This window comes from Struthio camelus, chromosome 19 (genome assembly GCF_040807025.1).
Source record: "Struthio camelus isolate bStrCam1 chromosome 19, bStrCam1.hap1, whole genome shotgun sequence".
NCBI lineage: Eukaryota > Metazoa > Chordata > Aves > Struthioniformes > Struthionidae > Struthio > Struthio camelus.
The window spans coordinates 14,683,163-14,692,185 of record NC_090960.1 but is presented as its reverse complement, the minus strand read 5'-3'; the positions used below and the strand labels follow the sequence as shown (position 1 = coordinate 14,692,185).

The following is a 9,023-nucleotide window of genomic DNA, read 5'->3' as shown; positions in this document are numbered from 1 at the left end:
GCAGCAGTGAAACACGCAAGAGGCTAGAAGACAAAACAATTGACTTTGCTAGAGGGCTAGGCTGGCACCTCTGCGAGGTGGCAGGTGGCTTTCTTAAGGTCCTTGTGGTGGAAACCTGAGGTCTTCCCCTAAAGAACCATCTCCCATTGCTCTCTTCCAGGCCACAATGACAGTGGCTTGGGTTTCTCCTTGCCCATCCTCGCCACTGACACTGCAAGCAGGCTGGACTTCTCTGCAAGTGCTGGGGCGTTGGGGAGGCTGCACCTGGGAGCCAGGTAAGGTGAGACCCCTTTGGATAATTCTGTCTTAAGCATACAGCCTCAGAGCAGTTGGCTGGAACTTCCCAACAGTGTGAGCACCCCTTTGGAAGCAAAGTCCATGCCCTTACTGTGGCTTCTACGTGCTTAGACCAAGAGATCACTGTCACTCCTCATCAGTTTCCAGTGACCCCCCCAGGAGCTCCGCTGGCAAGCTCTCCACTGAAAACATTGCAAGCAAATCAAGCTCAAAAGCTTTCAGAGACTGCCTGCCTCAGGCTTGGGCCCAGTCATGGTCTGCACAGCCTGCATCCCTTCTGCCCACAACACTGTCCCCACTCCCATCCCTGCTGCCCTGCTAGGTGCAGTGCTCAGTGGAGGACCCATCTCTACCTTTGAATACCACCACTTGTAGAGTAGGCAGAGGTGGAAAGCTGTAGGCTGTCACAAGCTTCCAACAGCAACATGTACTCTGGCCTCTGCTCCTGAATCTGCTTCTTGCTTCCCTTTAGTGCCAGCTGCTGCTTCACTCCTCAGGTTGCTGCTAACATGTTTCTGGTTCACTCTGCATTGGTCCTCGCCAGGAGCTCCTTCATTCTGGAGTCAGAGTGAGGGGGGTGACTGGCAGTGAACACTTTGGACAGGGGCAGTGCTGCAAGAGGGGATGCAATTGTGCAAGTTTCTATTGTTTAAAGCATCCCAAAATTAACTTAGTAGTCCTCAGGTACTGCTAACCTGTGTCTGGTTCACTCCACGCTCAGCCTTGCGGTCTTTGTGATTTCTGAGAAAATCCTCCAAGGTTGTGTGGTCTTCCTGAAAATAAGGGACAGAAGCTGCTGGAAGCGCAGAGCCGTTGGTGTTATGAAAACATCAGCTTGGACACGTCTGTGTGCATGTCTTCGGTTCAACGTACCTTGACGTTGCCTGTGTGTCTTTCACTTAAACTAGAGACAAGGCGTAACGTGTCAGAATACTCCAGCTGAGACAGCTAATATGAGAATTGGCAGCCATAGAGCCCACTGTGCCTTTTCTGTTCTGAGCGGGGTCTGAATTCAGGAAAAAGTAATTGCCATTATCCCCTTCCTTTTTCCCCCTCCCCCCAACAAAACAATAGTGTCAGGTTAGCCTGTACATAGGCCAAAAGGAAGGTACAGGTATCTTATAAAAAAGGAGGAATATGCCCGTTAGATTTCTTCTTTCCTCTTGCCTGAAGCAAGGCCACAAACAGCCTGTTGAGTGGGAGGTGACAAAGGTGACCTTTGAGGTGATGTGTTGAGGAGGTGTGCTGGTGCTACGCAGTGTATGGGAAATGGGCCACAAAGGGGAGTCCTTCCAGCATGTGGCCCCATGCAGGGCTCGGCATTTTTCACACTGCAGAGGAAGTATGAGCAGGTGGTGGCAGCAGCTGAGGGAATCTAGGGTAGGAAAGACTGCACAATTCAGAGGCGCTATGGAAGTGTCATAACACAGTGCTGCGCCTGCTGAAAATTGGCTCTCCTACAGAACTGTCTGTTCTTCACAATGCAAAACACCGCAGCAGGTGATAACTTTCTCAGAGACTGTGTTTAGGATTTGTGATTGCCAAGATCACAAACAAGAGAGGGGACAGGAAAAAGAAAAGGAATTGCTCACTCTTGCCCCTCGTGAGGCATGTATACTGTGCTAAAACACAACTGGAAAAACACGATGAGTCTGTGAGGGCAAGAGCAGTGCAAGGAGCTGTTGGAGACAGAAGGGAGCACAGGTTGGACTGTCTCTACATGAATTGCTAGCTTGTAAGTTTGCAGTTCCTCCATCTAGAGTTTGTATTAGTTCCTTCCTTCCCCCAGCCAGGAAAAGTATGCGGTCACCTGTGGTTTTAGCTGACTGGGCAGTGAAAACTTATGCAGCAATGCTGGTAGCTGATGGTCAGAGTTAAAGTTAACCATTCAGCAATATCCAAAGCTTAATGAGGGAACCAGGGAGAAAGAAAAGAAGCCACTGCTCAGGGTGTGTATGCAAAGGAATCTATGGTCTTTATTCTCTAGGCACAGGGGCTGTTACAAAGACTAGTTACAGAAGGAAGTGACGGGGGGGTTTCACATTTTGTGCACGACCCTCATCACTTTGCTGCCCCATGACATCCTCACTCTTCCTCTTCTATCTTCCTGTGAAACTCCCGGCTCTTGGCTCGGAGCTTGTTGACCTGCGACTCTGCAATGTCAGCCCGCTCCTCGGCTTCTTCCAGCTCGTGCTGGATCTTGCGGAATTTGGAGAGGTTGACATTGGACAGCTCCTCCTGTAGGGGGAGAGGGAGGTGGTGGTGAAGAGCCCAGGGCAGGGGTTTCCAGTCCTCCTGCCGATGGGACTTGAGGGGCTGTTCCCTGGGTGGAGGAAGGGGAAGCCTTAGACCCTCCATCCCCTACACACCACTGCTTTCCCATAAGCTTCACACAGACCTCCTCAGTCTCCCTTGTTTAGAAGATTCCCTTCTAGACCAAGCCAAACAGGGTCTGAACACAGAACGGGATTAACCCTGCAATTTTTATCACCCTTCTGCTCTCTGGAAGCTGAGACGGAAATAGTCCGGGTGGTGCTTTAACTGAAAAGAAGATTTGTTAGTCTGGCTACTAAACGTGTAACTAGTTATCAGGTAAGTCCCTCGGGCCTTCTAAGTCCCTGAGGCAAGGTTAGGAATTTGTAAGAGATGGCGAGTCCGTGAGATCTCACAAATTGTCCCCTCAGCAGAGTGCAGCAACCCTTGTCTGTACTGGACTCTGCAGCAAAGATGCCACGCTCAGAGATTCCTAACACCAGAGGCTGTAGGACTTCCCTCAGTTCATCCCTGACTGCACAATGCCCAGAAGAAGGCAAGGTCTCCACACACAAATCTAAACGCAGTGCTGCACAGTGTGTCTTGGGAGTGCCCAGGAATCTTTCCTAGAGATACCTATGTGAAATTCATGATTTTTTGATGAAATTCAAGACTTTTTGATGAAATTTTTGATGAAAGTTCTTTTAAAAACTAATAGATGTGTTGTACTTGTTGTATTATTAACTAAGGACTGCTTCTTGCAAACTACACAGATCTTGTATACCTAAAAATTTTTATCTGCACTTGGTCTTGCCTTTGCTCTCTTTTTCTCTGTCTTGTTTGGTACCCAAGCACCAGGGTGATTTATCAGCCTGTCAAAGACGCTAAAGCCGTCCCTTGTGGACCAATGGCAGTTCCCACGTTTCTCATAATCATCTCCTCAATGAGCATGCTACCCCCCCTTGGAAAGTGACTCTTGCCACCACTCTGGGCAACACTTACAGCCTCTTCAGACTGTCTCTTGTAGGATTTCACTTTCATTTGCAGCTTGTCCACCAGGTCCTGCAGCCTGAGAATATTCTTCCGGTCTTCCTCAGACTAGAGCAGTTTGTAAGCAGGAAAGAGAGTGCATTGGTTTCCCCACAACAAAAATAACATTTCCCCATGGGAATCACATTAAAACGTTTTGGCTTCTTGGGAGAAGGTTGTGTCAGCACAAAGAGACCTCCTGCCTTACCTGGTAGGTCAGCTCCTTCACCCTCCTCTCGTATTTGCGCACACCCTTCACGGCTTCAGCGCTGCGCTTCTGCTCGGCATCCACCTCCCCTTCCAGCTCCCGCACCTGCAATGAGAAGCCCATCCTTGCAGCCTGCCCGGTGGTGCCCCATGGAACGTGCTCCCTGATGCACAAATACCTGCCCTATACGCACCCTGGCCTCCAGCTTCTGGATTTGCTTCTTGCCTCCTTTCAGCGCCAGCTGCTCAGCCTCATCCAGGCGGTGCTGCAGGTCCTTCACCGTCTGGTCCAGGTTCTTCTTCATCCTCTCCAGGTGGGCGCTGGTGTCCTGCTCCTTCTTCAGCTCTTCTGCCATCATGGCTGCCTGGAGAGTGAAGGAGCAGAGCCGGTTTGGGACAGGGGACATGTTGGGGCAGAATCCATCCACCACCAGCAATGAAAGGAGGCCCCCAGCTCACATCTGTGATGGCCTTCTTGGCCTTCTCTTCAGCATTGCGGGCTTCCTGGATCGTCTCCTCCATTTCACTCTGAATTTGGGAAATGTCCGTTTCCAGCTTCTTCTTGGTGTTGATCAAGCTGGTGTTCTGTGCAAACAGAAATTGCATGGTTTGAATTCCTAGGCCTGAAATACCCAACCTACAGTCAGAACCGAGTCTTTTCTTTTCCGATTTCCTATTCAGAAGCTGGAATTCTTTTTTAAATGGTTGTTGACAAAACATCAGTGGCAAATCAAGCAGTGGGCTGTGAGCATGCCTTCCCTGTGGACAGTGGTATAGAGGCCACCCTAGACGATTGTCATGACCTATCCTCTGACACATAAGCAGCCCTCTGCTGCGTTAAGTGTCTGCACAACTGGTTTCCACACCAAGCCCTTACCTGGGTATGAAGGAGCTGCACACGTTCCGTTGCATCCAGCAGCTCCTGCTCCGCCACCTTCCTCGACCGCTCCGTCTGCTCCAGGGCTGCCCGTAGCTCCTCAATTTCAGCCTGCAGCAGGTTTGCTCTGCGCTCCACCATGGCCACCTGCTCCTTCAGGTCCTCCTGCGTCCTGAGAGCGTCGTCCAAGTGTATCTGGGTATCCTGTAAATGAGGCAGCAGAAATTATCAGCAGGCATAGTATTCTTGGCACTGAAGAAATGAGCTAAGCCATTCACTTGTTTCTATCTCTGCTTAACGGACCTTGAGCACTGCCTGTGTGTTTCTCAGGTTCTTTTGGGCCTCTGCCGCCACGCGGTTGGCGTGGCTCAGCTGGATCTCCATTTCATTCAGGTCTCCCTCCATCTTCTTCTTCAGCCTCAGGGCTTCATTCCTGCTCCTGATCTCTGCATCAAGGCTGCTCTGCAAGGACTCCACAATTCTGAGGTGGTTTCTCTTCAGCTGGTCGATTTCCTCATCTTTTTCTGCTATCTTGCGGTCAATCTCAGACTTCACCTGGTTCAGCTCCAGCTGGAGGCGCAGGATCTTCCCTTCTTCATGTTCCAGGGAGGCCTGGAAGAATGGATGGGGAGAGTTATCCCGTGACTCAATCTACTGCTTACCTGCCAAGTGCTCTCTCACATAGTGCGTCAGGAAATCTGAGCTGGCTACGCTCCATAGCCAGGGTAGAGGAGAACCACACATTTCGTAGCCAAATTTCCCCGCTGCTCGTATTTTTAGTGTGGACACCAGTGATTACGGCCGTGTACCTCAGCTTCCTCCAGAGCAGCCTGGATTTCAGATTTCTCCTGCTCAACCTGCTTCTTCACTTTCTCCAGCTCATGAATGGCCTTTCCTCCCTCTGCAATCTGCTCCGTGAGGTCAGCAATCTCCTCTGTAGGGACAGAGACAAATGGCAGGGTCAGGCATTGAGCAGGAGGGGAAAGGCCCTGCCGCCCCACGGTGACTCGCACCCTCGCAGCACTGCGGGCAGGGACCCATGTGGGGTGGTGGACAGACAGGCTTGTGGGAAAGCCCAGTCAGGAGCAGAGCGCCCGGGACTTACGCTGCAAGTTCTTGTTCTCACGCTTCAGCGTTTCCAGGTGGTCCAAGGACTCCTCATAGGCATTCTTCATCTTAAACAGCTCCGTGCTGAGGGAGCGCGACTCCTTCTGGGAGGCTTCCAGCTCAGCCTGCGTTTCCTCATACTTCTGCTTCCACTCTGCCAGGATCTGAAGAGCAACAGGGCCTGAGTATGGACGTGGCAGTCATGAGGGGATGCCCCGTCCCCAGACCACAGGGCGGGAGCCCAGGTTACCTTGTCAAAGTTCTTCTGCTTCTTGTCCAGAGCTGCGCAAGCAGCGTTTGCTCTTTCCACGTCGATCATCAGGTCCTCCACTTCATTCTGCAGCCGCTGCTTTGTCTTTTCCAGGGAAGCGCATTTGGCGTTCACGGCCTCAACGTGTTCCTCCGCTTCCTGCAGACGCTGTGCCAGCTTCTTCCTGGGAGATGGTAAATACAGCTCCCAGTGAGGAAGCAAAGGGAAGCAGCTTTTGTGCAGCCAGGGTGCTTTCCACAATGGCATGCGTAGCCACTTTGCGGTATTTGATCCCATGCACACACAGTGTAGAGCCTGCCCCAGCATGTCTTTTTGCTCCCTTTTCCTTTCCCCAGGCCCTAGCAACCCCTCTGCACATCCCGTACATTGCCTCTCTCTTGCATTCTTTGTCCTATGGCCTATTTGCCTTGGGCTTTTCATAACCACACCCTCCATACCACACACTGTCCTCTACCTATCACCCCTCCCCTACCTAGTCTTGGCTTCTTTCTGTCACTGTCTCAATGGTCTTTTCAAATTTCCCTTATTAGTGTCTGCCAGCCTTCTTCACCTTCCCATGTATTTGGCTTCCCTGCACTCCACAGTGCGGGGCCTCATTTCTGCCATTCTTAGCCTGATGAGCATATTTGCCTTTGCCTTTCCCAAACCACACCGCCTATAGTTCAAAGTCCCTTTTGCACTCGCAGTCTCCTCTGGCTTCTTTGCACCCCACTACCACATACTTGGCCTCCTCCAGTTCCTCCGTGCGCTGAATGGCGTCCGTCTCATATTTGGTTCTCCACTGAGCCACTTCACTGTTAGCCTTGGACAGGGCGCGCTGCAGCTCACCCTTGGCTTCCTGCTCCTCTTCATATTGTTCCCGGAGCAAGTCACAGTCATGGCGTGCAGACTGCAAGGCGTGGGCCAGGGCATTCTTGGCCTGGGGAGGCAAGAATTGGAACAAGGAGTAGATACACCCTGGCATTTATACACGGGAATATTATCCCAAGGAAGTAGTGAATAAGCCACTGTATGAAAAATTTAAAGCTGAAACAAGGGAAGGTGTTCTCTGATATGCTGCAGAAAGTTGGGAGGAGTTTTACACTAGCAGGGCCTGGATTGGGTGGCCTAATGTGGTTATGTTTTTTTAATTAAAATCTTTTAAATTAAATTACCTTTCCAGCTCTTGAAACCAGAAACAATGCAACGTAAAATACGCATCTCATATGTAGTAGTAAATATCTTCACCTTTATCTCTTCCTCTAGTTGCCGCTTCAGTTCCTCAATCTGTTGAGTAAAAGCCTGTTTTCCTCTAGAAAGCTGAGAAATCAAAGCATCTTTTTCTTCCACCTGACGTGCATATTCACCTGGGAAAATTTATAGTCAGAAAATATTTTAATAGCCATTCGTAAACTAATAACACTATTTAGGAGGTTCTCCTATTTCCAAACTGGAGACGGAGATGCCTCACCAGATTCTGTCTGTAGACGAGCTCTTTGAGCACTTAGATCACTGATCATGCGCTGATTCTGCTCTTCCTTTGTTTTAAATTCACTCAGCTGATCTTCCAGAGTGCGGCACATCTTCTCCAGATTTGCCTAGGTATCAAATAGACATAAGAAAGGAGGATTAATTTCTGGAATCTTCCTTATTTTTACAGCAGGAAAATGTGGCCAGAAGATGCAGTCTATGTATTTCTCCATGGGATAAGGTGCATACAAATACAGTTCTGTATAATAGATTTGGAGAAAGACAGTTATATTATAACCTGATCATATTTAAATAAGATAAGATTAAACATAAATGTTCCATTGTTTTCAAATTGCTATCAATAAATATGTCTGTACCTTGGCTTTGGAGACAGACTCCATGTTACTGGCCAAGTCGTCAATCTCCATCTTCAGCTCACTCTTCTCCTTCTCCAGCTTCTGCTTGACACGCTGAAGGCTGTCTATCTGCTCCCCAAGCTCAGCTGTGCTGTCCGCATGCTTCTTCCGCAAGGCGGCGGCTGTGGCTTCATGCTGCAGAGTGGCCTCTTCAAGGTCCCGGCGCATCTTCTGAAATTCTGCCTCACGCTTCTTGTTCATCTCGATCTGAGCTGCCGTGGCCCCCCCTGCTTCTTCCAGGCGCTCACTGATCTCCTCTAGCTCCCTGGAGAGGTCAGCCCGATGCTTCTCTGCTTTGGCCCGAGAGGTCCGCTCGGCCTCGATTTCCTCCTCCAGTTCCTCAATACGGGCCTGGGGAACATTAGGCACCGTTCACACCCATGCCCTGCTCCTACCTGGCCTCTGTCGAGGCCTGTGAGAGAAGGGTTGGAACAAAGACTTGCCTGCAGCTCCTTGATCTTCTTCTGCAATTGCATGCCAAGAACTTGTTCATCCTCGATCTTGCTCTGGATCTGGCTGATTTCAAAGTCTTTCCTTTGCACAAAGCAAAACTTTGTTTGTTAGAGCCCAACGGAAAGCATATGTGCACCTGCACAGTGCAAAGGTGCCCCACAACCACACTTACTTCTTCAGTTTCTCATCCAGCTGCTGCTTGTCGTTTTCCAAGTCCATTATGGTGTCATGGGCCAGCTTCAGGTCTCCCTCGAGTTTCCTCTTGGCTCGCTCAAGGTCCATGCGCAGTTTCTTCTCTTGCTCCAGGGACCCTTCGAGCTAAACAGAACAAGGCCGTGAATGCTCTGCCAGCCAGGCCTAACTCCATAACTGTTTTTACTGGATGTGTGTGTGCTTACATCATCCACTTGCTGCTCCAGCTTGGTTTTAGCTTTGGTCAGCGTATTGACTTTGTCCTCTTCTGCCTGCAGGTCATCCAGTGTCTGCTGGTGGGCCTCTTGGAGGGCTTTCTTCTCTTTTGTCAGCTTTACGATGGTTTCATCCAGGGCTGCCATCTCCTCAGTGAGGTTTTTCACCTGTGAGAAGGCAGCAAGTGTAGATAAAAAATATTGTTTAAAACTGTACAGCGTTAACAACACTGAGTTCTTTTCTGGCGTGAGAGTGA

General features: G+C 50.0%; 1 protein-coding gene across 1 annotated transcript in view; it reads right to left on the bottom strand.

Annotated features, from left to right (window-relative positions):
• Positions 1 to 2,251: 2,251 nt before the first annotated feature.
• LOC104137786 (myosin heavy chain, skeletal muscle, adult) overlaps positions 2,252 to 9,023 on the bottom strand; it is a 30,278-nt gene continuing 23,506 nt past the window's right edge. The window contains exons 24-40 of the mRNA XM_068914064.1: positions 8,758 to 8,934; positions 8,532 to 8,677; positions 8,350 to 8,440; positions 7,868 to 8,257; positions 7,492 to 7,618; positions 7,269 to 7,387; positions 6,764 to 6,960; positions 6,021 to 6,204; positions 5,769 to 5,934; positions 5,473 to 5,597; positions 4,967 to 5,275; positions 4,664 to 4,867; positions 4,246 to 4,371; positions 3,981 to 4,151; positions 3,788 to 3,892; positions 3,553 to 3,648; positions 2,252 to 2,535 (exon numbers count right to left, since the gene is read on the bottom strand). Of these exons, the coding sequence (XP_068770165.1) occupies positions 2,383 to 2,535; positions 3,553 to 3,648; positions 3,788 to 3,892; positions 3,981 to 4,151; positions 4,246 to 4,371; positions 4,664 to 4,867; positions 4,967 to 5,275; positions 5,473 to 5,597; positions 5,769 to 5,934; positions 6,021 to 6,204; positions 6,764 to 6,960; positions 7,269 to 7,387; positions 7,492 to 7,618; positions 7,868 to 8,257; positions 8,350 to 8,440; positions 8,532 to 8,677; positions 8,758 to 8,934 (2,886 nt within the window). The 3' untranslated portion in view covers positions 2,252 to 2,382. The remainder of the gene's footprint in view (positions 2,536 to 3,552; positions 3,649 to 3,787; positions 3,893 to 3,980; positions 4,152 to 4,245; positions 4,372 to 4,663; positions 4,868 to 4,966; positions 5,276 to 5,472; positions 5,598 to 5,768; positions 5,935 to 6,020; positions 6,205 to 6,763; positions 6,961 to 7,268; positions 7,388 to 7,491; positions 7,619 to 7,867; positions 8,258 to 8,349; positions 8,441 to 8,531; positions 8,678 to 8,757; positions 8,935 to 9,023) is intronic.